Source organism: Schistocerca americana, chromosome 3, assembly GCF_021461395.2.
Source record: "Schistocerca americana isolate TAMUIC-IGC-003095 chromosome 3, iqSchAmer2.1, whole genome shotgun sequence".
In the NCBI taxonomy this organism is placed as follows: Eukaryota; Metazoa; Arthropoda; class Insecta; order Orthoptera; family Acrididae; genus Schistocerca; species Schistocerca americana.
This window is the reverse complement of record NC_060121.1, coordinates 815323204-815350800: the sequence shown is the minus strand read 5'-3', so window position 1 is coordinate 815350800 and position 27597 is coordinate 815323204. Positions and strand designations below refer to the sequence as shown.

Here is a 27597-nt window from a genome sequence, read left to right as displayed (position 1 = left end):
TTAGGATCCACATTCGGCATTCATCTAATATCCTTGCATATACACTGGTGTCCAAAATTAAAGCAACACACACATGTTACTGCATTTATTCTGCCACAAAACAAGTTAAACAGGTGATAGAAAAAAATAGTAAAGAATACAAAACGTAAACAACTGCAGAATTCATAACTGTAAACAAAAATGTTATTCATTTTCTCCAATGTAATGGATTTGCACACACTTTGTGATAACTTATTAATGTGGTCAGTGTGGGATGTGACTACCCCTGGCAGCAATACAGGCCTGATAATGATGGGGCAGGCAGTGAACAATGTCATCAAGCTCATGTTGAGGTAATAACGCCCATTCTTTTTTCAGAGCTGCTCAGAGGTGTTGAAGAGTGATTGATGGATGCAACCCTTCTCCCTAGTGCATCCCAGACATGCTCTATGGGATTCAAATTGGGAGAGTAAGCAGGCCGTGCTGCATGCACAGTATCTCCCATTTCCAAGAAAATGTAAACCACCCACGCTTTACAAATTGAGCATTATTGTCCATCAGCACGAAGTCTGGGCCCACAGCACCTTGCAGTAACCGCACGAGGTACCAGTGTTCGAGTGGTCAATGTAATCCCTGCCCACACCATTAGGGATCCTCCTCGATATTGGTCTCAAAATCATGTTCCAGATTTCCTTCAGATGCAGATCCATCAAGAATCACTCTCCAGACCAAATTGAGGCTCATCTGAACATCAGCCCACTTTTCAACTATCCAGGTGGCATATTGACAACTCCACTGTAGATGTTCTCTTCTGTGAAGACACATCAGAGATACTCGTGCAGCAGGTCTCCCATAGTAAAGGCCACTGTCCCAAAGGCTTCTGCCTCAAAGCAATACGTCCAGTGGATACTGTGAGGTCAGGTACCAGTTGCTCTGTCGTACTAAGGCGATACCGTCATGCCCTTACCGCCAAATAAGTCCTCTCTTTCTGATGTCACATAGGGTCGGTGCTGCCTTGGTCTTTGGGATACAGTTTCCATCTCTGTAAACTGTCCCTACATCCAAGAAACAACAGAAAGATTCAGATTAGGCCACATCAGTTTGCAACTGTCCTGCTTCCATTCTTCCCATGGCCCTCCACCACAGAAAGCCTGGTAGGCATCTTCTCTGTGCCATACTGCACCGTCTGTGACTGTGTACACAGCAATGGTGGATGTGAGACTACCCAGCAAACACTACCCAGTTTGATAGGTGCCGTGACATCACCATTAGCGTGGTTGTCCATTGGCCGGAATGCTATCTGTGCAGAATATGATCGTGCTGATGCATGTTGACAGTTTGTATGATTATTTTGTGAATGTGGGGAAATAGTGGTTTGTTGCTTTAATTTTGGACGCCAGTGTACTTTGCACCTTCTTATGACAGTGTATCGCCATTTTGTTCTCTGACCCATCTATGTCTCTGATGTCACAGTTAACCTGTTGCAGGAACATTGCCCATCTTGTTAATCGTCCATTGAGCAACTTATATTCCCACTTGCTTGAGTGCCTTGTGGCCCATAAATACCATTGTTTTGTGCCCTTTGAGGTATAATCTAAACTTTGTAAAACCATATTATGTCTCCAGCAATTCCTTCTCAGATATTCCACATCCAGCACATGTTTTGTAAAAATTCAGCATGAAAAGGCTATACATATATTTACAGTTTGACCACTTACTTCCCTTTCCAGGACGAAATTTGCACCAACCCCAAAATCTGAGTTATCCATTTCCAGATAGAACAGTAATGACAGGTCATGTTAAATACAAGATCTTACTGCTACACATACTCTTTATAATTTCATTGAAATATCTTTCGCATTTGCATGTCCAAATCCTTATTCTTTTTTAACAGTTTACTTAAATGAGGTGAACTTAGACACTGGTTGTTAATATATTTATGATAGAAATTGCACATGCTAAGGAGCAATTCCCCCCCCATGAACCATGGACCTTGCCGTTGGTGGGGAGGCTTGCGTGCCTCAGCGATACAGATAGCCGTACCGTAGGTGCAACCACAACGGAGGGGTATCTGTTGAGAGGCCAGACAAACGTGTGGTTCCTGAAGAGGGGCAGCAGCCTTTTCAGTAGTTGCAAGGGCAACAGTCTGGATGATTGACTGATCTGGCCTTGTAACAATAACCAAAACGGCCTTGCTGTGCTGGTACTGCGAACGGCTGAAAGCAAGGGGAAACTACAGCCGTAATTTTTCCCGAGGGCATGCAGCTTTACTGTATGATTACATGATGATGGCGTCCTCTTGGGTAAAATATTCCGGAGGTAAAATAGTCCCCCATTCGGATCTCCGGGCGGGGACTACTCAAGAGGATGTCGTTATCAGGAGAAAGAAAACTGGCGTTCTACGGATCGGAGCGTGGAATGTCAGATCCCTTAATCGGGCAGGTAGGTTAGAAAATTTAAAAAGGGAAATGGATAGGTTGAAGTTAGATATAGTGGGAATTAGTGAAGTTCGGTGGCAGGAGGAACAAGACTTCTGGTCAGGTGACTACAGGGTTATAAACACAAAATCAAATAGGGGTAATGCAGGAGTAGGTTTAATAATGAATAGGAAAATAGGAATGCGGGTAAGCTACTACAAACAGCATAGTGAACGCATTATTGTGGCCAAGATAGATACGAAGCCCACACCTACTACAGTAGTACAAGTTTATATGCCAACTAGCTCTGCAGATGACGAAGAAATTGAAGAAATGTATGATGAAATAAAAGAAATTATTCAGATTGTGAAGGGAGACGAAAATTTAATAGTCATGGGTGACTGGAATTCGAGTGTAGGAAAAGGGAGAGAAGGAAACATAGTAGGTGAATATGGATTGGGGGACAGAAATGAAAGAGGAAGCCGCCTGGTAGAATTTTGCACAGAGCACAACATAATCATAGCTAACACTTGGTTTAAGAATCATGAAAGAAGGTTGTATACGTGGAAGAACCCTGGAGATACTAAAAGGTATCAGATAGATTATATAATGGTAAGATAGAGATTTAGGAACCAGGTTTTAAATTGTAAGACATTTCCAGGGGCAGATGTGGACTCTGACCACAATCTATTGGTTATGACCTGTAGATTAAAACTGAAGAAACTGCAAAAAGGTGGGAATTTAAGGAGATGGGACCTGGATAAACTAAAAGAACCAGAGGTTGTACAGAGATTCAGGGAGAGCATAAGGGAGCAATTGACAGGAATGGGAGAAATAAATACAGTAGAAGAAGAATGGGTAGCTTTGAGGGATGAAGTAGTGAAGGCAGCAGAGGATCAAGTAGGTAAAAAGACGAGGGCTAGTAGAAATCCTTGGGTAACAGAAGAAATATTGAATTTAATTGATGAAAGGAGAAAATATAAAAATGCAGTAAGTGAAACAGGCAAAAAGGAATACAAACGTCTCAAAAATGAGATCGACAGGAAGTGCAAAATGGCTAAGCAGGGATGGCTAGAGGACAAATGTAAGGATGTAGAGGCCTATCTCACTAGGGGTAAGATAGATACCGCCTACAGGAAAATTAAAGAGACCTTTGGAGATAAGAGAACGACTTGTATGAATATCAAGAGCTCAGATGGAAACCCAGTTCTAAGCAAAGAAGGGAAAGCAGAAAGGTGGAAGGAGTATATAGAGGGTCTATACAAGGGTGATGTACTTGAGGACAATATTATGGAAATGGAAGAGGATGTAGATGAAGATGAAATGGGAGATATGATACTGCGTGAAGAGTTTGACAGAGCACTGAAAGACCTGAGTCGAAACAAGGGCCCCGGAGTAGACAATATTCCATTGGAACTACTGACGGCCGTGGGAGAGCCAGTCCTAACAAAACTCTACCATCTGGTGAGCAAGATGTATGAAACAGGCGAAATACCCTCAGACTTCAAGAAGAATATAATAATTCCAATCCCAAAGAAAGCAGGTGTTGACAGATGTGAAAATTACCGAACTATCAGCTTAATAAGTCACAGCTGCAAAATACTAACACGAATTCTTTACAGACGAATGGAAAAACTAGTAGAAGCCAACCTCGGGGAAGATCAGTTTGGATTCCGTAGAAACACTGGAACACGTGAGGCAATACTGACCTTACGACTTATCTTAGAAGAAAGATTAAGGAAAGGCAAACCTACGTTTCTAGCATTTGTAGACTTAGAGAAAGCTTTTGACAATGTTGACTGGAATACTCTCTTTCAAATTCTAAAGGTGGCAGGGGTAAAATACAGGGAGCGAAAGGCTATTTACAATTTGTACAGAAACCAGATGGCAGTTATAAGAGTCGAGGGACATGAAAGGGAAGCAGTGGTTGGGAAGGGAGTAAGACAGGGTTGTAGCCTCTCCCTGATGTTGTTCAATCTGTATATTGAGCAAGCAGTAAAGGAAACAAAAGAAAAATTCAGAGTAGGTATTAAAATTAATGGAGAAGAAATAAAAAGTTTGAGGTTCGCCGATGACATTGTAATTCTGTCAGAGACAGCAAAGGACTTGGAAGAGCAGTTGAATGGAATGGACAGTGTCTTGAAAGGAGGATATAAGATGAACATCAACAAAAGCAAAACAAGGATAATGGAATGTAGTCTAATTAAGTCGGGTGATGCTGAGGGAATTAGATTAGGAAATGAGGCACTTAAAGTAGTAAAGGAGTTTTGCTATTTGGGGAGCAAAATAACTGATGATGGTCGAAGTAGAGAGGATATAAAATGTAGGCTGGCAATGGCAAGGAAAGCGTTTCTGAAGAAGAGAAATTTGTTAACATCCAGTATTGATTTAAGTGTCAGGAAGTCATTTCTGAAAGTATTCGTATGGAGTGTAGCCATGTATGGAAGTGAAACATGGACGATAAATAGTTTGGACAAGAAGAGAATAGAAGCTTTCGAAATGTGGTGCTACAGAAGAATGCTGAAGATTAGATGGGTAGATCACATAACTAATGAGGAAGTATTGAATAGGATTGGGGAGAAGAGAAGTTTGTGGCACAACTTGACCAGAAGAAGGGATCGGTTGGTAGGACATGTTCTGAGGCATCAAGGGATCACCAATTTAGTATTGGAGGGCAGCGTGGAGGGTAAAAATCGTAGAGGGAGACCAAGAGATGAATACACTAAGCAGATTCAGAAGGATGTAGGTTGCAGTAGGTACTGGGAGATGAAAAAGCTTGCACAGGATAGAGTAGCATGGAGAGCTGCATCAAACCAGTCTCAGGACTGAAGACCACAACAACAACAAACAGCAATTTCAGCTGTTTCTTACATTTTGGTGTGACACATTCTGAAATTGCACACATTCTGAAATTGCTTTTAATATGTTCTCATGTGGCACCAACCCCTTGCCTGTCTGTATGTGAACTAGGAAACTAGTCTCGGTCTTGATGAAATCTCACTTTTCTAACTTAATAGTCATGGCTCCCTTGCATGTAGCTGTAAATACCTGCCTTAATAACATGATGTGCTCCTGTAGTGTTTTCATAATCAGCATGATGTGGTCAACTTGTACAATTAACCTTTTCATCATTTCTGTGGCGAGGATGTGGTGCAATGCTTACACAAATACAGCTACCAGTATCCATAATCCAAAGGGCACAGCTTTAAATTGATAGGCACACACGTCACATACAAAAAGAGTGTATTCTGTGCTACTTTGCACTGGTGAGACTTACAAAACCATGATGTCAAATCTTTGCTCGATATTATTTCAAGAACTTTAAAATTCTGGAACAATTTATTCATATTTCCTGAACAGTCTGCCTCCTGTACCATTATCTTATTTAGTTTCCTGGCATTCAGAACTGTCTTCACAGACCTATTCTTCTTCTCGACTGTTACTAATGGTAGTTGTATTTCTTCTGTGAAGCTCGGTTGCACACCATTCCATCATCTGTTGCAAATTTTCTTTCACAGCCTCCTTGTCGTTTAAAGCTATGACACATTGTTTTATCCTGAAAAGTTCATGTGAGAGAATTCAAAAAACCCTTATTGACTGGGTCTTTCAGAGACACATCACTGTTTTTATCCCATAAATTATACAGTTCTTGTTTCAAACAATGGAAAATCCCGGATGGAATGTAACCATATTATGAAACGGAAAGTTGTCACTTGCTGAGTCGCAGATAGGCACAACAAAAAGACTGTCACAAGTAAAGCTTTCGGCCATTGAGGCCCCACACACACGGCGGGTGTGTGTGTGTGTGTGTGTGTGTGTGTGTGTGTGTGTGTGTGTGTGTGTGTGTGTGTGTGTGCGCGCGCGCATGACACACTGTGAGTACCAACTTTTCTTATCATAATATTGTTCAATGTTTCTGCTGTTCAGAGATACTATTAACACTACTAATTTAATTTTGTAATTTGTTTGCTTATGTTCTCAGCACCATTTGTCATCTTTATTGCAGACAGATTTGACATTACATTACATTTAAGTCTAACCCTCTTTCTGTTCACCTCACAGTCAAACTCAATTTCTTTTTCCATGCGATTAAGTCACATTTTGTTTGTCAGGAAGCGCACACCAAGCATTAAATTTATTGTTAAACCTGATATCACTAGGAAATTGCCCTCAAATTATTCCCTATCTATAACAAATTCAAGCAAAGCATCTCTTTTGTCTGGCTTACGGAGCTGATCTGTAGCATTCTTAATGTTTACACTTGTCACAGGACGCAATACTAGTTTCTTAGCATATAATTCCTTAACCTGGTCACATAACTTTTCTTCAGCCCACGAATATTGCTTCCACTGTCAACTAAAACTTCAACACACACATTATACTGATTTACATTTAGTTTCTCTACTCCTTTACTCACTGATTCAGTTTCAACCAGCAAATCATCCTACACACCTGTCACACATTCACTCTGCATAATATTGACATTCACATAACACACAGGCTCTACATCTTTGTCCTCCTCAAAAACTTTCTTAAAGGCAACATTATGTACTTTAGGGTTATTAAATTTTAATAGATCACTCGTAAACAAACTTCTCCACTTCCTCCTGCTCTTTAGCATTTATGAAATTTTGTTTTATCCACAAAATCGTTGACACTATATTGACATTCACCCTTTCCCGTACGATTATTACACAAATTGCTATTGAGTACAATGTGGTTTGGCCTTCTGGCTCTGTCCCAGGACAATTTTTGCCAAGGTTTTTGGTGAAAATTTGGTTTACCCAGAGTGTGGACAACTTTCGACCTACATCAACACCGTATTGCTGTTTTCTTTGATCTACAAAAGGCCTACATCATCGCATGGTGACATCACATCTTCACTATCTGACATGTGTGGTGTCTCCAGGGTCCACTTCAGATTTTTTTCCAGTACTTCTTGTCACGCTGTACTTTCCAGCTCCAAGTTGATGCTTCCCAAAGTCCCACAAGGCTCTGTATTGAATGTTCCTCTCTTTCTAGTGGCCGTAAATGGTCTAGCACAGCTGCGGGGTCTTCAATATAATGTTCTAGTGTGCCAACAATTTTTGCTTTCACTATTGCTTTTCTAGTGTGAGTGTTCCTGAATGCCGACTGCAGGGTGCCATTTGAAAGGTGCAGTCATGAGTCACCACCCATTGCTTTCAGTTTTCAGCTGCCAAGAGTCACACTGTGCACTTCTGCTGATATTGTACTGTTAATTGGCAACCAGAACTTTACCTCAACAACCAGTTGCTCAATGTGGTGCAGACTTGACTCTTTCTGGGACTGGTCTTCGATGCGCGATTGGCGTGGCTTCCCCATCTTCACCCACTTAAGCAAAAGTGCTGCCTCAGTAATACCAGCTGAGGTGCAGACTGCACTGCCCTTCTGCAGCTCTACAAAGCCCTGTCTTGATTGAGGGAGTCTGGAATATGGTTCGGTATTACGGTCTCTGGACCCAACATACCATTGTGGGGTCAGACTTTCAAAAGGAGCCTTCAAACTAGCCTTGTGAACAACCAATTTGTGGAGACTGGGGCCCCTCCACTCCAGACCAAGTGCCAACAACAGGTACTCAATTATGCCACACATGTTTACAGCTCCCCTAAGCATCCGAACTTCAATGTCCTTTTTCCTAGTAGAGAGATTAACCTCACATAACAGAGACCCAGAACTGGGGTCACAATGCCTTTGCTTGAAACCTCAACTTCCTCCACTGTCAGGAAGCAATCTTATACACCACATGGTGTGTACCCGGACCTCAGATCTCTCTCGATTTATCCTTTGGACTGAAAGATTCAGTTGACCCCATAGTTTTTCACTGCCTGTTCCTCCCTGCCAGGGAAACCCAAGGAGCAGCAAGAGAAATCCAAAAAGAAAACCCCTAAGACCAAGGAAATTGTGGTGGCACGCACACCACCGCTACCTACAAGCTCTGCGGCTGAGGATGGGGTGGAGATTTTGGCTAAACTGCCTCATCGAAAGTTCCATGCCTTCCCAGTCTCACGATGTCATCCTCCAGTGGAATTGCGGCGGTTTTTTCCACCACCTGGCTGAGCTACAGCATCTGTTAAACTTTACACCTACTATCTGCATTGCCCTTCAGGAAAACTGGTTCCCAGCAATGTGGACCCCTGCCCTCCGTGGCTATAAGGGATATTACAGGAACTGTAGCAACGATAATCGAGTGTCAGGTGGAGTGTGCGTTTATGTCCTAAACTCAGTCTGTAGTGAACATGTGCGCCTTCAAACCCCTCTTGAAGCTGTGGCTGTCAGAATAAGGACAACACAGGAAATAACTATATGCAATGTATAGCTTCCTCCAGATGGTGCAGTACCCCTGAATGTATTAGCTGCACTGATTGATCAACTCCCTAAACCTTTCCTACTTCTGGGAGATTTTAATGCCCATAACCCCTTGTGGGGTGGTACCATGCTTACTGGCCGAGGCAGAGATGTCGAAACTTTACTGTCGCAATTCGACCTCTGCCTCTACTGGGGCCACCACACTTTTCATTGTGGCTCATGGTAGTTACTCAGCCATTGATTTATCAATTTGCAGCCCAGGACTTCTCCCATCTATCCATTGGAGAGCACATGACGACCTGTGTGGTAGTGACCATTTCCCCATCTTCCTGTCACTGCCCCGGCATCAGGCCCATGGACGCCTGCCCAGATGGGCTTTGAACAAGGTGGACTGGGGAACTTTCACTTCTGCTGTCACCGCTGAATCTCCCCCCACACGGTAACATCAATGCGATGGTTGAGCAGGTGACTAGCACAATTGTTTCTGCAGCAGATAACGCGATCCCTCACTTTTTAGGGCACCCGAGAATAAGGCAGTCCCTTGGTGGTCGAACGAAGTCACTGAAGCAATTAAGGGGCGTCGGCGAGCTCGTTGGAAAATTACCCCCAAGCTTTTCGCACACTCGAACGGCGGCTGGAAGGGAACATCCTCTCATTCACTGCACGTTGCGGTGAATCCTATAATACCCCATTTACAGAGTGGGGGCTCCTTAGTGCCCTTGCAAATTGCCCCAACACAGGTAATGGGCCTGATCACTTCCACATCCAGATGATCTGACTACAAGCGACATCTTCTCATCTTCAACCGGCTCTGGTGCGATGGTGTCTTCCCATCGCAATGGCGGGAGAGCACCATCGTTCCGGTGCTCAAACATGTTAAAAACCCGCTTGATGTGGACAGCTATTGGCCCATCAGCCTCACCAACGTTCTTTGTAAGCTGCTGGAATGTATACTATGTTGGCGGTTGGTTTGGGTCCTGGAGTCACGTGGCTTGCTGGCTCCATGTTAGGGCAGCTTCCGCCAGAGTCGCTCTACCACTGATAATCTTGTGTCCATCAAGTCTGCGATCCGAACGGCGTTTTCCAGATGGCAACATCTGATTGCCGTCTTTTTTGAGATACGTAAAGCATACGACACGACTTGGCGACATCATATCCTTGCCACATTTTGTGAGTGGGGTCTTCGGGTACCACTCCCAATTTTTATCCAAAACTTCCTGTCGCTCTGTACTTTCCGTGTCCAAGTTGTGACTCCCATAACTCCATCCATATCCAGGAGATTGGAGTCCCACAGGTCTCTGTATTGAGTGTGTCTCTATTTTTAGTGGCCATTAATGGTATAGTGGCAGCTGTTGGGGCCCTCCGTCTCACCTTCTCTCTATGCAGACGACTTCTGCATTTTGTACTGCTGCTCCAGTACTGTTGTTGCTGAGCGGCACCTCCAGGGAGCCATCCACAAGGTGCAGTCATGGGCTCTAGCCCACGGCTTCCAGTTTTCATCTGTAAAGTCGTGTGTTGTGCACTTCTGTCAGCATCGTACCGTTCATCCAGAACCCTCACTTTACCTCCACTGTAGTGGAGACATATCAGTTTGTAGGAATGGTTTTCGACATTTCATTGACTTGGCTCCCTCATCTTCATCAGCTTAAGCAGAAGTGCTGGCAGCACCTCAAGGCCCCCATTGCCTGAGCAACACCAATTGGGGTGCAGATCACTGTATGCTGCTGCAGCTCTACAGAACCCTTGTCCAATCCCGAATTGACTATGGGAGTGTGGTTTACGGTTCGACAGCCACTGGGGGGTTCGATTAGTGACAGGAGCTTTAAAGACGAGTCCAGTGACCAGTGGACTGGTGAAGGCTGGAGTCCCTCCACTGCAGATGAGACGTGCACAACTGCTTGACAGCTATGCAGCACACATTCATAGTTCCCCTGAGCATCTGAATTACCGTCTCCTTTTCCCACCCACGGCAGTCCATCTCCCGCATCGGCGGCCCAGATTGAGGTTAACGATTGCAGTTCGCGTGCGAACCCTTGTCTCCGAACTTGAATCCTTCCCTTTACCACCTCTACTTGCCGGTCCGTTCCCGTACACCTCCATGGTGTACGCCTCAGCCACAGGACCTTTTGCATGGCCCTAAGGACTCCATTAATCCCGACGCTCTCTGCTGTCACTTCCTCTCGGTTCTTGACATGTTCCGGGGCTCTGAAGCGGTTTACATTGACGGCTCAATGGCTGATGGTCACGTAGGCTTCACATATGTTCATGGAGGACATATTGAGCAGCACTCTTTGCCAGTTGGCTGCAGTGTTTCCACTGTAGAGCTGGCAGCCATATCTCGTACTCTTGAGTACATCCGCTTATGCCCTGGCAAGTCATTTCTCCTGTGTACTGACTCACTGAGCAACCTGCAAGCTATCGACCAATGCTACCCTCGCCACCCTCTGGTAGTGTCCATTCAGGAGTCCATCTATGCCCTGGAACAGTCCCGCCGTTCCGTGGTGTTTGTGTGGACCCCGGGACACGTCGGAATCCCCAGCAATGAACTTGCCGACGGGCTGGCCAAACGGATGACACGGAAGCCGCTTTTGGAGATAGGCATCTCTGAAGCTGACCGGCATTCTGTCTTACAGCACAGGGTTTTCCAGCTTTGAGAGATGGAATGGCATAACAGCATGCACAACAAACTGTGTGTCATTAAGGAGGCCTCTCACAGGGAATCAGTTGTCCTCTGCCAGCTCCCATGTGGCTAACGCATGGTTACCTACTCCCTCATGAGGATCCACCTCAGTGTTGCTGTGGCTCTCAAATGACAGTCATCCACCTCTTGCTGGACTTCCCACTTTTAGCCGCTCTGCAGCAGTCTTTTAACTTTCCCAGCACCCTGCCTTCCGTGTTGGGCGATAATGCCTCCACAGCCGCTTTAGTTTTACGTTTTATCTTTGAGAGTGGATTTTATAATTCTATGTAGGTTTTAGCGCATGTCCTTTGTCCCTCTGTGTCCTCTGTGCTTTTGGCTGGCTTTCCCTTTTTATTTTTGTGGTTGGCCAGCCACTGTAATCTGCTTCCATGTTTTACTCTATTCTGTTTCTAGCATCTCTCTGTTGTTCTCTTGGCCTCTTTTGTTCCTTTTAGTGTTTGCTGTCTTCCCTTCGTTCTTGTGGCTTTTCCTTTCTGTCCGTTTTGTGTTATATGTTTTGTCTGTTTTATTCTCACACTTGTGGCATTGTTTTATTAGGAACAAGGGACAGATGACCTCATAATTTGGTCCCTTCTCCCACCTTTAAACAAAGCAACCAACCAACACAGAGATCGCCCTGCTGATGCCAGCACCATTAATTTCCCACATATGCCAAGGAGTAGATGCCCGTCTACCTTGGGTGGCGCTCATGGGGAGAGGCTCTGGTTGGAGTGTGTGGCATCAGGGCGGATGACCCTCAATGTGGTCAAACACCAGCAGTCTCTAAGCATTCAAGGTCTCAGTTCAATGCAAGGAGGTATGACCCCCAACTCATTCCCCTCCCTGGCAACACCATGGGAAGAACGCCAGGCTAAATATAGAAGCAAACCTTATTCACCCCAGTACCTAGTATGTACAAGAGCTGACGGGGAATCTTTCCTGTCAATGAAGTGTCAGTTTTTTGTGGACCATTTAGGTGACAAGTTTTGGGAGGTGGAGGGATTGTCCAAAAATGCGATCTGGGTCAGTCCTAATAAAAACAGCATCCTCTGCCCAGTCACACCTGTGACAGGCTGGGGGATGTTTCTTTTTCCATCACACCCTTTAGAGATTAAATATGGTCGTGGGTATTATATTCCACAGGGTTGTTCTTTTGCGGTACAATGACAAGTTATGTGTCAACTTAGAGTGATGAGGTGTTCATTTCGTCCAGTGTGTCAATAGGGATCCAAAGGATAATCAGGTTGCCACCAGTGCCTTTATCTTGGCATTTGAGGGTGACGCAATACCCGAGAAGGTGGAGGTGATGGTATACTGATGCAATGTAAAGCCATACATCCCTCCCCTGATGGGGTGCTTTAAGTGTTGGAAGTTCAGGCATGTGTCTTCCCACTGTAATTCCAGCATCACATGTCAAATTTGTGGATGTCCATCACATCCCAAGTGCCCCACCTCTCATCTGTGTCAACTATGGAGAGCATCATTCCCCTTGCTCACTGGACTGCAATGTTCTCCAGAAAGAAAGGAAAATCATGGAATATAAAACCCTGGATAATAAAGTATCGGGTGGAGTATGTGTCTATGTCCTGAACTCGATGTGTAGCAAACCTGTGCCCCATCAAACTCATCTTGAAGGTGTGGCTGTCAGGATAAAGTGGACACAGGAAATAAGCATCTGCAATGTATATCTTCCTCCAGATGGTGAAGTACCCCTGAAGATATTGGCTGCAGTGTTTAATCGACTCCCCAGACCTTTCCTACTTTTGGAAGATTTTAACATTTTTGACAATTTGCGCTCGAAACATGAAGACGAGTCGTCATGTCTTCGTTTCATGAGCGCCCAAGGTCATTTACCCACCGGGGCTCCCGGGGTCAGCGTGGCGGCGGTCCCTGTCCCGCTGAGATAATTTGTCCTTTTAGGACAATTATCTGAGCAAGCACCCACGCCAGCAAAAGGTTGGCACGTATAAAAGTTTTCATTTTCGAGCATCATGCAGTGCCCCCTTTTTGTTCAATATGTATATAAATACAAAATCTTCTATATTTTATTCAGTCAGCACAATGTCGTGGTTAAATCAGTATTTAAGCACTGGATCACATAGTTCCATTCAGTACGACGGAGGAACTTTATATCCAGGACCAGTGGACGATATTGAAATGGCGGAACATGGAAACACCTTTAATGTTAATAGAGATAATAGTATACGGACAATGTTTTGACAAGATGCCCCAGATGAAATTAGTTACGGAGAAAATCCAGCATATGATGACTTAGATGAAGAAGTCGTCGAATTTGAGTTGGAGCCAATGCCATCAGAAGAAGTTAATACTGGACTGCGCCAGCGTCATCCATATCAGTACGGCGAGGAAGGTCACACTGCAATAGATGTAGATACAGACGAAAATACACCGCTTTTATCTGGAAGGGCTGAAACAGCAGTGGTCGGCGCAACATTGACCACGGTGTTATCTGGAACTGATAGCACAACTGCCGCAACGTTATCAACAGCGCAATTTGCTGGAGCTGCTGGTGTTACTGCTTTGGCCGGTGTTGGAGTAGCGTATGGTACAAAAAAATTAGTTGATCGAATAAGTAACAAAGTATTGACGTTGCCAGGTAGCGATTATGTAGGGCCTGGAAACCTTATAAATATAGACGCACCGCGGAGTGCAGCAGATGCAATTGCCAAGGAACACGAGGTCAGGTACGATCGCCTGTTAAAAGAAGCTAGAGAACGTGCATTTACTGAAAAAGAATTCCAAGAACGAGTTCAAAAGTTGGATGCTAAAGCTATTATAGACTTTGCCATAGATTGGAGCCATACACGCAATTGGCATTCGTTTGCAGGAAAATACAGACTGAAATTAAAATTGTTTGTTGAACAGAAGATTGGAAAAGTTTTATATCCAGTGAAACCAGATGCCAAACCAGAAGGTATGTATATTTACGTGCATATGAATATTCAATAATTGATTATAAATTATATGTCGATGTTAATAATAACGTTTCTCTTCTTCAGCAGAAGTACGATTGGCCTCCTTGGGAACACCCAAATTGGAATGAAATGCATGAAGGCCAGAAACGTTATGCATATGAACAGTGGCTAATGTCACGTGTATGTCGTGGTTTGCCCATAGATCACAAACGTCCACCAACATCTGGCGGTACATCATTAGCACCGAGCTCAGAAAGTGTTCCTGAAATCGACTCGGAAGACGACGTAGAAGATTCTGACGACAACGGAGAGGATCCAAACCCTGTTCGACCATTAGTTCCTTATTCTGACTCTGACACAGAAAATAGTGCTATGAACGAAGAAACAGCTAAATGTACAGCATCGGCCGAAGAAGCAAAGGGTGCAAAGAAGGCTAGAAAAACACTTCCTGGCACAGCAGCTCCCTCAGCTAATGGAATGGGCGATTCCGCCAACACACGTGATGTGCCATTACTTGCACCGTCAATATTAGATACGGGTAACATTACCAGGTATAGAAAAGTACACAGATTTTTTACTTATGGTCTAGCATATAAAGTACTCACACATGAAAATGCTGTATTTATGATTACCCCTTTGGCAGAAATTCCTGTTGATCGACCATTTTTGTACATGACCCCCTCTGAATTTGATTTATTACCACATGGTAGTAGAATTGTTCATAGCTCTGCACAAATGATTGCACGTAATCCCAGGATTGCTTTCCCAACAAATTCAAGTGACTCTGAACTTGCAACTTTAAATCAAAATAAGAATATGATTACTTCTGTGGGTATTAATTTAAAAATACCTGGTGTTAATGTTACACCTACTGCATTTGGCTCATCAGCTGCTATGGAAACAAGTAGTATAGATCATAAACGTAATTTTAATCCAATTTGGAAATTGTGGTATGGGTATAAGAATAATGAAGAATCGTTTTTAACTACAGTACCTGCCCATCAATTCGAACAACCCATTAATTTGAAATATTATTATGCCTGTGTGTCTAGTACAAAGGCGAAAGGGCTGCATAATTGGGGATGGAAATGTGTTCAATCATGTGTTTCTGAGGTAGAGTGCAGATTCTCGTACTGGCAGTGTTATTGTTAACTATGACTATAAACCAACATTAGGTTTTGTCAAAATACCAAAAGTTGCAAATGTTGATATATTCTCCATTACAGCTACTGCACAAGGAGTACCTCAACGGTATACAATTACTGGTGATAAGCACTGTAATCCGTTTATGGCATGTGACAATTTTTCAAAAACACCTTTGGAACCAGCTCAAATTCAGGAACAATTAGTACAAGCTATTACTCCAGTAACGAATGATGATTTCTCTGGATATGATGATCTAATAGAAAAGGCAGATATTGCTTCTGCTGGGTACAATATTAGACTCCATGATACAAATGTCCAACCTAGTCTTCATGTAGGCATAAACCCTACATATGCTTTAAGCACTGGCAGTTTAAATAGTGATATTGTTAAATATACTGATACTCAAATGTTGTTTGAAGTTATTGCTGAATGTTCTGTTTATTCAGATGGTTTGGAAACTCATTATCCCAGAACAAATGTACCAAATGTTCAGGTATCTGATATGATTTATACGTCAACTGTGAAAAGGAATCAGGAATCATCAGTGTACAAGGGACAATATGGAATTAAACAAGCTTGAATATAATATCTTGTATTTATTGTAAAAAACATTTGTATTGTACAAAATTGTAAATAAATGAATTATTACATTAGAACAGTGTTTCATTTCAATAATCAGTATTATACATTTGAAGTAATTGAAAGAAAGCCAGAGGATACGGCTTTTTACAAGCCTTTTTTAATTCATCAAACTTTCTCCACCTAATTGTACGTACACGAATATCTTTAAAATCTGGGTGAGAACAAATAACTGGTTGTGAATTTGAAATTAACAGTAATGGAGTATGTCTTAATATAGCGTCTCCTTTGTACTTCACTCTGATGTTACATGCAATTCCTTCACACACTTTTTTAAAATCCTCAATTGCACCCTCCTCTAAAGAAATTTCATTTCCAACAATGACACGTCTGTTAACAGCATCTTGCAATGCAAACTGATTCGTTCTATTATTACAACGTCCAATGTGGCCAACATTTAAACCAAGTGAAATTATACAATCAAAAAACCAATTTTTTCCAGTATTTGGTGGACCAATAATACATAATGTGTTTAACTTTTTATTTGGTACATATATATTTTTACCTTCAAATTCTTGCCATTGATACAATCCTTTCTTATTAATCCAAGATACAAGATTTGTTAAAAATTTCGTAGCCTCGTCAGTATCATCTTCACATTGAAATAATAAAATTTTATTTAGCCAAGAAAGAGAATCTTGAAGAGTATAATAATATTCCCAAACATTTGTCGAATGAGAATAAAAAATATTATCTTCAGAACTAGAGCACAATAAATTTTCTATACCATGTAAATCCAATTCATTTATTGTTTTTTTTATACAATTCTAAGCCCATATCAAAAAATCGTTTGAATTTAGGGTCAATCAAATTAATAAAATATGGACGAGCAGATGGTATTACATTGACTATATTTTCCAGAGGGATACAATTATAACTTAATAAAAGGGATAGTACCTTTTTCGCTGTTTTTTCAGCATTGCACCCTTTCCCTGTAACGATTAGCTGGCGCTTGCTATGAGGCCATTTACATGCTGCATCACTGGCGAGTTCGCTTCCACATTGATTAACATTTCCAGTGTCTTGCCCCCCCCCCCCCCCCCCCCCCAATACTGTGAGGAATTGCTCGACGAAACTGTTCCATTGTATAATTTCAAGCTCACCAGGCAATCGCTTATCGGTTCCTCTAAGCCGAACTTGCCCCTATTTGGCCGTTTTTGCAAGTAGAGATATAAAAGAACATTGAGCCGGTCGGTGTCTGACATGGCTGCGATTGCTCTAGTGCGTCTTGTTGTTTTCTTAATTCGACTGGCAATAAATCCGTCAGTTCGAAACCTACAATGGCACTGTCTTGATGAGTATATATAGTCGTGTATGAGGTGGATGTGGTCCCCATCATGTTTCCACATGATAATCTGGCCAGGGTAGGTTTGTGCAATGATACTAATTCGTCTACAGAATTCATCAACTTCGTCCTCTCCTCTGAGGACAATAACGTCAGTGTAATACCATCTTTCAGAGATCTCAGATATTCAGAGAAGCTCTGGAAACCAAAGGACGAGACTAATGAAGAACTTTCGAATTGCGTCAAATAGTTCAAAATGGTAAAGATGTATTCGCCTAAGAGTCCATCTCCCTGTGCCAGCTTGCAATTCAATCTCGTCATTAAGTATATCATTGCCTTCAAGGACGGTGTTGGTATTTCTGCTTCCAAAAGAGTGAAGATCGTCTGGACGGCTTCCAACAGATTCTCCATTACAAATCTGCAAACAACAAATCAGCTATATCAGCGTCGTCTTCCTCTGAATCCGATACACTGCTTAACGAGCCACCACAACATACACTTCTGAACAACGGAGTATTTGCACAAAACATGCACCAATGACTATATTGTTTAATATGTGGTGGAAAAGTTACCCCATATGAAAATTTTTTCATTCCAATAAGAAGTGGTTGCAGTAGCACGTTTTGTCATGAATCGGATAATTTATGTGAACAGTTCTCACAAATAGTATATACAAAATGCTTGTAAGTTACTTCGTAAAAAAATACTTTAATTTTGAATCTACTTTGCCAGAATGTACAAATGTCAAAAGAAGACATTGTGATTAAACCAAGTGTTTCCCATGGAACTGGAATTCCTGCTCTTATTTTTGCACAAGCTTCTAATGCATCATTTACAATCTCACAAATCATTGGAACATTCTCACTTTTATTAAATATATAACATTCTGGCAACCTATACGAATTTAACATGAAATTAAATTTCGAAACACGAAATTCCAACAGAATATCTTCCCGTATAGTTTGTACTAAAACTAATTGAAAAACATCCAACGCATTTTGCAGTCTTCCACAAACAGCAATTCGTGCAAATTTGTACAAAAGTTTCCATTGTAATAGAAGTATACTTACTATTTCTGGCAGCTCGTTAGCGACAATAGAAGGTCTCGAAGTCGATTCAGAGGACATACTGTACAGACGACAATACCATGCCCCTTGTATACCGCAGTGGTTACTAACGAACTTCAGTTATCAATACTCACATGTCTGTCACTCCAAAACGAAAACTTCTACACGTGCCAACCTTTTGCTGGCGTGGGTGCTTGCTCAGATAATTGTCCTAAAAGGACAAATTATCTCAGCGGGACAGGGACCGCCGCCATCTATCCATTGGAGTGCACATGACGACTTGTGTGGTAGTGACCATTTCCCCATCTTTCTGTCACTCCCCCAGCGTCATTCCCCAGGATGTGTACCCAGATATACTTTAAACAAGGCAGATGTTTCGAGACAATTCGACGCCGTGGCTATATAAAGCCCACCCTGCTGTCGCAGTCATTCAGTGTGGATAGTTTTGTTCAGTGCATGCTGCAGACATGTTTAGTGTTCCGGCTTTAGTGTCTAGTGGACTATTTTATATGACTATATTTTATTCATTTACTTTAGTCTCTTAGTGTATTGTGAATTAAGTTTGCAATGGATAAATTTGTTACCAAAAAGGTGCACTTGGATGTTGATGATACCACAGGTCAACATCCAACAATTATTGTGTTGTCAATTACTTCGTCATCTTCAGGCAAGAACTGTTCACAGCTGAAACCTGAACAATCCGGTCAGGGAAGATCATTTCAGAAGTCTTTGTCGATCAAATATATATGGCTAGAATATGAAGCATCTACCAAAAAATCTGCAAAGAGGCAGATGCTAAATATCTATTTAAAAAAAAGAAAAAAGAAAAAAAATTACATTTACTTCCGTAGGGTTTTCTAACTGGAAAAGGCTTAGGAAAAATTCCGTCTTCGTGAAAATACATTTCCGCATAAAGAAGGTGTTCAGAAACTAAATTCTATCACCAACTGAAGTGTGATCTCCCATTTGAATGAACAGTTAGATAGTGATATGAAGAAAGACCATTTAGCTCTTGAGACAAATTTTACTACGGTGCGATTTCTATGCCGACAAGGACTAGCAATTAGAGGGCACGAAGATGTAAACTCAGATTTTTTCACTTGTTGCAACTCCGAAGGAATGACATACCTGAGTTTAAAGATTGGTTAGGGCATTCAGGGTATAAGTGGACGTCCCACGATATTCAAAACAAGATCATTGATCTACTAGGAAAGTCTGTGTTGAGAAAGGTATTCGCTTCAACCAAGAAGACTAAACATTTTTCTATTATGGTTGACAAAACAAGTGATTCTCTGATTCACGAACAAGTGTCATTTTGTATTCGTATTGTCGATGACGCCTTAATCATCAACGAAGATTTTATTGGCTTATACAAGACCCCCAACACTGAATCAAAAACTCGGTTTAGTATTTTAAAAGACGTTTTTGCTCATCTTGATTTGTCAGTGGATAACTTAAGTGGACAGTGCTGTGACGGTGCCTCGAATATGAGAGGTAAGTTCAAAGTACTAAAAAAGTTAGTTTTGGATATACAACCAAAAGCACATTATGTGCACTGTGCTGCTCACCATTTAGACTTGGCAGTTAGTCTCCGCCGTCTTACGTCTATGAGGGATATTAAGGCTTTAGCCAAGGACTTGATAAACACCGTATGGGAATCTAACAAAAGGCCAACGACCAATCTGGTCTACGACCCCTTTGCCTGACTCGATGGACTATGCGAGCTTCTAGTATCTTGAGAATATTGAAAAACTTGGAAGAACTTCTAGAGTTTTTTGAAACATTTTCTGGAGAGGACAAAACAGAGGGAGGTTACAAATGTGGAGGCTACCTTGTGTCAGTGTTATAATTCAAGACTTATTTCTTTTTACACAATGAACCCATTAGAGGATGTCAATGAAAAAATTCAATGCCCTCATCTAAGTGCTGCTGATCTGGAAAAAATATATGAGGGCTTGATTTGTATATTGAATGGAAGGCGTGATAGTTTTGAACACTTTTGGGAATTGTGTTTAAAAGAAAAACCTTCACAAGTTGATGGTCCTTCACTTCCTGGGAATCGAAGTATACTAAAGAAGTATGAAAACAACGAAGCCAGCTCTCCACACATTTTCAAAACCCCCAAAGGAATACTACAAAGCTATTTACATTGAAGTTTGTTAAATGGTGCAATCTTGCATTACTGAGCGGTTTGCTTCAACTGGACTCTCAAAGCTCATTGCAGTTGAACAAGAGTGCTTGCTTTTAGTAAACAGAGGTGAAACAAATTTGGAAAAATCAACTGAGTATTTCAAAAATGACCTAGACATTGAGAGACTGCACTTACACTTGAATACGTTAGCCGATATCGCTAATAAAACCAACTGGTCTTAAAAAAACATGCGTGATGGTTAAGCTTCTCCAAGTAGTTCTAATGATGACAGCAACAGCAGAACAGTCATTTAGCACCCTTAGATGTCTGAAGTCGTATCTCCGATCAACAATGGGACAGAAGCGATTGAACAACTTGGCTGTTCTTCATGCCCACCGAGATGTTTTGGATGAATTGGATATCCGACCAGTCATCAACTACTTCATATTCAGTAATCCAGTCAGACAGTTGACATTTTCACCTTTCTAAAGACACTCTGGCATTTAGAGCAATATTAATCTTTATAAAACAGAGAATTAAATACATACATACATAATGTTAAATCTTCAGTTTCAAAATATTAGTACTAGTTTAGTACTGTATTAATATAATACTATAATATTGTATTAGTTATTTTCAAATACTTAAATATTTTTAAGGTGTAAGACCCAACTAAAACCTGCTATTTACATACTTTTTCCCTGAAAGTATTAGACATACTGTATTAACTGTATTAAAGTATTAACTTTAAGATATTGTTTTTATTTAATGAACCCTGATCCTTATTCAAAGTAAGCTTAAATTAGCTATTTCACTTATTAATCAAAGTGCTATTACTGTGTGACAGGAATATTTTCTATTTTATTCTTTTAATGATAGTTTAGGATTTATTTGAATACAATTTCAGTCTTTATATTCACTGCTCTGTAATAGTCTATAAGCATGATTATTACTGTAAATTAAATTAGCTTTTTACGAAAATACCATGCATGTTTATGTTTTGTTTCTTTTTACAAAGCCAAAAAATGTGTCAGGCTTGTTGAGTTTCCCAGAGTGTCGAGTTATCAAGAGTCCAGTTTTTGGGGTTCTAATGTTGATCACATGACTTTAAAATGATTAAAAAAACTTTCAAACTCACTATTTTTCATCTAAAATTTAGAAAATTTCACGGAACAAGACCCCCCCCCCCCCCCCCAGCAATTTTTTATAAGTTGGTGCCCCTGGTGATGACAGTGGTATTTTTCAAAGAAGATTTTTCCTGTTTATAGTACATTACTACTTTTCATATAGCTTTACCTGCCATGTACCTAACAGAGTTTTCCATTTCCGAATCTAGATGACTTGTAGAAAGAGTAGCGAATAAGGTTCTTTTTTTTTTTTTTTTTTTTTTTATATAGGATTTCCAAATTCTTTCTTCTACATCTACATCTACATCCTTACTCCACAAGCCACCTGACGGTGTGTGGCGGAGGGTACCTTGAGTACCTCTATCGGTTCTCCCTTCTATTCCATTCTCGTATTGTTGAAAAGGATTTTGATGTATATTTTCTACCAGAGTACACACTCCAAATACGAGACAAGGAGACAGTCTACATGACTATTATTTTCGTGTCTTGCCTTGTGACTTTGTAAGTCAGTGTTCAACTGAAACTGATTTTTGTTATCAGCAAGAAAAGCCATTAAGGAGTAAATGTATTGGGGAGTGAGTGCAATAATGTCAAGATCCTTAAAAAGGCTTCTCAGTGTGTACAGTTATCTACTTTCCACTATATTCTTACTTCTCACATCTGTTGAATAAACATTTTATTTGCTTTAAGTGCGCTACCCCAGGATACAATTCGATAAGACAACAGGGAGTGAATCAATTAATGATTCTTTCGTCTGTTCACATTACATTACGTTTGTTTGATATGTTGGCTACTAGCCTTTGGACCAACTGCTGATAATTTGTAAGTTTGTCTAATGGTAGAAATTGATGATAAGTAAGATACTTTATATATTAGTGTCATTGTGTTTCCAGAAAAAGAGAGATTGCTGTGCTGTGATGGCTACAGGATATGGTAAAAGTTTACTTTACCAGTATCCTCCAGTGTACAGCCAAGGACTTTCACTTGTTATTACACCGCTCATATCACTTATGGAAGATCAAACATGTGCGTTGCAGGTAATTTAAATACAAAACTGTATAGAATTTTAAATCTATTTGTGATTTCTGTGTTGTGTTTTGTCACCTTGTCTGCTGAAGGACAACACATCAATTTTAATAAAATGCCTGTTTCTGTTTTTGTTAGTTACATTTAACTATCATACTTAGTAAATACCATGTTGCTGAGGTATTGAACAACACCTACGGCTGTGTAATAACTCTTGTCAGTTTGACTATATATTACAAGAAACCAAAAGTATAGTTTTAGAACTGCAATAAAATGCTGGAACTCATGTATAGAATCAGTGCTGAAGAAGAATGGGTTAACTGGGCCATTATTTTACTACATGAATTTAATCCTTTTTTCTTTAAAGCAAGGTTTTCTAATGTTTTATTCAAGATAATCTTTAAGGTACTCTTTTGTTATAGAATGAAACTTTCTTGTTAAAATACTCTATTTGAAACACTCTTTAAATGTTTGTTGTAGGAAAGTTCTGTTAGAATGTATACTTGTGGATTAAAGGACACCATTGACTAAAAAGTGGAAAAATTGAGTTGTCAATAGGCACATGCAAAGAGAAAGAAAACTTGCTAGCTTTCATGGCTAAAGCGTCAGAGGCAGGCAGCCGGATTTCCAGATAGGAATGCAGGTTGGTAGGTGTATGGGCTGGCTTATGATACACAGTTGTTAGAGCCAGTGGGAGCAGCATACACTGAAGATGATGTGGGGATGTGAATTGGGAGAAGATGATATAGGATGGAGGAAGGGAAACTGTTGGACGGAGGGTATGGGAACAGTGGGTTTATGGAGATAGAGTGTAGGATGATTACGGCAGTGAAGTATGTGTTGCAGCAATAAAAGTCCGTCCCGCATAGTTCGAAACCAGTGATGAAGTGAAGGATCCAGATGGCCTGGGTCGTGATGCAGCATTTGAAATTGAGCATGTTTATGTGACCGTGGTTGGTCCACTTCATTCTTGACAACAATTTGGCACTGGCCATTCATCCTGGTGGACAGCTGGTTGATAGTCATACCAGAATAAAAAGCTGTGCAGTGTTCGCAGCAGAGTTGCTATGATGTGGCTCCTTTCACAGGTGGCTCAGCTCTGATGGAGTAGGATGAATGTTTGTGTTAAAGAAAAATTAAAACAAAACAAAACATTCTCCCTACATGTGTCCAGTTACCTCAAGGTTTTGGGGTAACTGGACCCAGCCAGTCTATACTCCATAGAAGCTGTATTATTCTGATTCAGGGCATCTGTACCTGTTGATGAACAGTAAAGTTACACAGAAAAATCCGCTCAATTGAATAGTTCCATTATTACCAGTGTCGAAAGTGATGTATTACTGGCAGGTGTTTGTAGTAGTAATACTTCGATGAATTGTAAAATGTGAATATTATGAGGTGCGCAATGGACTAGTTTGTTGTCCAGATTCCTGCTAACATAGTAAGTCACTCACATTTGGTGATTTCTTCATAATCTTGTCTGCCCTGAAGCAATGTATAATGTTCTTCAGCTGAGAAAGCTATGCATATAAACCTAGCTGTACTACATATGTCAACAGGATGGAAATGATTTAATTTTTCCAAGACTGACTAAATTACCAAATGAATGAAAGGTGTTGAATTTAAATTCCATTATACTGTCACTTTTATGAACAGTTGTTTGCTACCGAGTTCAGAAACTAAAGGGCCAATATTTAATACAGTTTGTAATACAGTTTCCACACGCCCAACACATTTTCTCTGTCTAGTAGCCTATTTAAGGTTTTCTCCTAGAACTGATAGTGAACAGACACAGTATAAAGTTATCAGTTACAGTTGCACATTATATTATATGGAATATTTTGTCCTTCGATAGAAAGTTTCCCTTTGCACAAAAGAAATAATCTGAAATTTCCATATAAATCATCTATATTTTTCTTGAAAAATGTTCTGATACTTCACACAAAATTCTCTATTTCACCATTACGCAAACCTAATAGAATTTTATAGAGCTCAGTGCAACACAGCCAGTCACCACAAGCTGCCACCAACTCCTCACAACTGTTCATGAAATGTCTCTCTGACTGACTGAATCCCAAAGTAGCCAATCGGCTTTTGATTATAATCTGCACAATCCAGTACATTTTCACCTTAGACCAATCCTGTTCTGAAATCTTTCAATGAAATTACCAAAGAATTCAAACAAATTAGCCTCACCTTTAATTGGTACGATTGAAATGAGTTTTATAATCCCAAAGTATTAAGAACTGGCTGCTTTACAGTTAACATCTTCACCCATGTATGTGACTCACATCAGAATTGCACAGTCAGATTTCCGTGCTCATGCTCACTTTGTCACTCACTTTTTCAATAATTCATATTTCACATGTATGCCACATTTATTCCTTCATTCACTCACACAACAAAACAAATGAAATACATATTATTGGACAGAAATCATCATATAAACATAATGAAATTGCTATGTAAAACTGTGTTTTTCATAAATGTGATTTATTATGTTACTGAATGGTCAGATATTCATTTGACCTCCCTCACTGACTTCTACACAAAACATGTTAACCTGTCTTATCAATGTAAACACTGTTCGGCCTTCTGCATTGACAGGACTACCACCAAATTATCAATTATGATGAATGAACAGGGGCAGAGGGTGTATACTGGCAACTTGCAATATCCTGTTGCAGAGCATATTCTACAGCATGACTCCATGACGCCATGAACTCTGCACCTGTTTCACCACACGCACCATCTCGATTCTTCCCCCACACACCAGTTTCTCAGAACTCCGCAGGTGGGAACTAGCATTACAACATGTCCTTGGTTCTTGCAACCCACCTGGCCTTAAAATACGTTAATTTTTTCCGTCTCAGCATTTATCCACTGTAACTACTCTTTGCTTTACTTCATTTTAGTTTTCTACATCTTTCATTGTCTTTCCCATCTATTTTTCACCACCAATGTTTTAGTAGTAATCTCTGTCTTGCATATTACCCTGTCTTCTGCCTTTAAGCTCTCAGGTTTTCAAATCTCATCCGATGCAGTCCCCAACAATCAATCTTTCTTTCCCAACCTGTACGGCCAGTCTCCCCTGACACTCGGTTCTGGGTGACTTTCCCAAAATATATCCCTTTTCCTAGATCTCTCAAGCCCTTTTCCTTCACCCTTCTTCCTTCCCCTTCAACCTTTCTGCCTGAAGAAGAAGCCAATGTCTCTGAAAGCTTGCCAATTACAACAATCTTTTATGTGTGTGTTCTGCTGCTGCTTGGTGAGTAGATGTTTTATCTATCCATTTAAATAATTTTGTCAATAAATTATTCATGGGTTGATCTGAATACAATGAGAATCTTAAATACTTTCAGGTTTCTTTTTTTTAAAAAAAGGGAATGGGTTTCCATGAATGAAAAAATAAGAAAAGCCCTTCCATGCGTGATTGTTGATTTTTGAATAATGATTGTAGTGTGTTCTGTTTGATGTGACACTTCACAATATCCAGAATGTCCTGATGACAGCCCAAAAACCCATTTTTTCCATTGTTCATCTTTTGGAAATAAATAAAATGACACCACCACCGCCTCTGACTTCTCATGATGTGTACCCCTCATGTGCCATTAACATAATGTTTTACTGTGCAGTGAGGGATGCTGCAGAAAACAGGCACATCACAATTATTCTTATTTTCATTTTCCACATTATCAAGGGCTTATTTCAGGTCTTCAGCTAAGTAACTAACTTTAGCACCTTTTTGTGTTTTTCTCCTGTATGTCTGCACCATGATCTATGCTAATTAAAAGTTGCATTAATGTCATTATGAAGATTACCTTTAAATGTATTTTTAATCTACATTTAATTATTGCAGTAGGGCTGTAAAAGTTACTTTAAAAATGGGGTAAATGGTTCCTTTAAGGAACAACTGGATCCACATGGCCCAGTTGTGCCAAGCATTTGGCTCAGTAGCCTTGTTTCATAAATCTGTTGGGGTTATCTGGGCCACCCATACTAGAATTTAAACGCTTACTTAAGAATCAGAAACAAGCACTTGTCAAAACAGCCAATAGGAAATTAACACTTACTGGGTTGGTGTGAGAATCCATCAAATCTCCCTTGACACCATGTTGTTATGGAGAAAACAGTTGAAAACTTTACAGCCTAGCTATGCCTGACAGATGTTCATGAATGATATTCACGGTATTAAACAATGGAAACTCCAGGTATGAATATCAGCAATGTAGGAAAAGACAGATTGGTACTTATCATAAAGAAGACACATTAGGTTGCAGACAGGCATAATCAAAATTTCTGCCTGCATCCTACATGATAGTAGCATTCTGGCCCGAGGTGCTGGGGCTGGCGGTCATGTGTGCATGAGGTGTGCTTGCTTGTGTGTATGAATGGTGTTTGTTTCTCTTTTGCTGATGAAGACTGTGGCTGAAAGCTATGTGAATACCTTTTAATTGTGCCTGTCTGCAACTTAATGGGTCGTCTTTACAGTAAGTTTCAGTGTATTGTTTTTCAATGTTAAAATACTTAATTCTCTTCTGGTGGTGATATAAAGAATTAAATAGCCACTTGTTTCTTGAGGGAAGACACTATGTCCTAGTTATCCCCCTGGGCCAGTTACTTGTGCTTCCTTATTACCTTCATTCTAGGTTGAGCAATTTGAAAAAGATGTAGCTGCTTGGGAGGAGGGCCATAACAACTGATTTTTGTGTACAAAAATAGAAAGAGGGAGAACAGGATATGTAGACCAAGGAGGGGCTACAGAAATGCTGGGAGGAAAGAGAGGAGAGAAATATGGCCCATCAGATCCAGTTTCAAAATGTGAATTAATAATGTT

At 40.7% G+C, this 27597-nt stretch overlaps 1 protein-coding gene across 3 annotated transcripts in view; it reads left to right on the top strand.

Moving 5' to 3' along the window:
* LOC124607472 (Werner syndrome ATP-dependent helicase-like) overlaps positions 1-27597 on the top strand; it is a 227863-nt gene that overhangs the window by 49363 nt on the left and 150903 nt on the right. For 2 of the 3 annotated variants that reach the window (XM_047139823.1, XM_047139825.1), the window contains one exon: positions 22628-22771. In XM_047139823.1, coding sequence (XP_046995779.1) covers positions 22628-22771 — 144 coding nt within the window. Of the gene's footprint in view, positions 1-22627; positions 22772-27597 lie in introns of those variants that run through there. The other variant, XM_047139824.1, reaches the window with a different exon arrangement.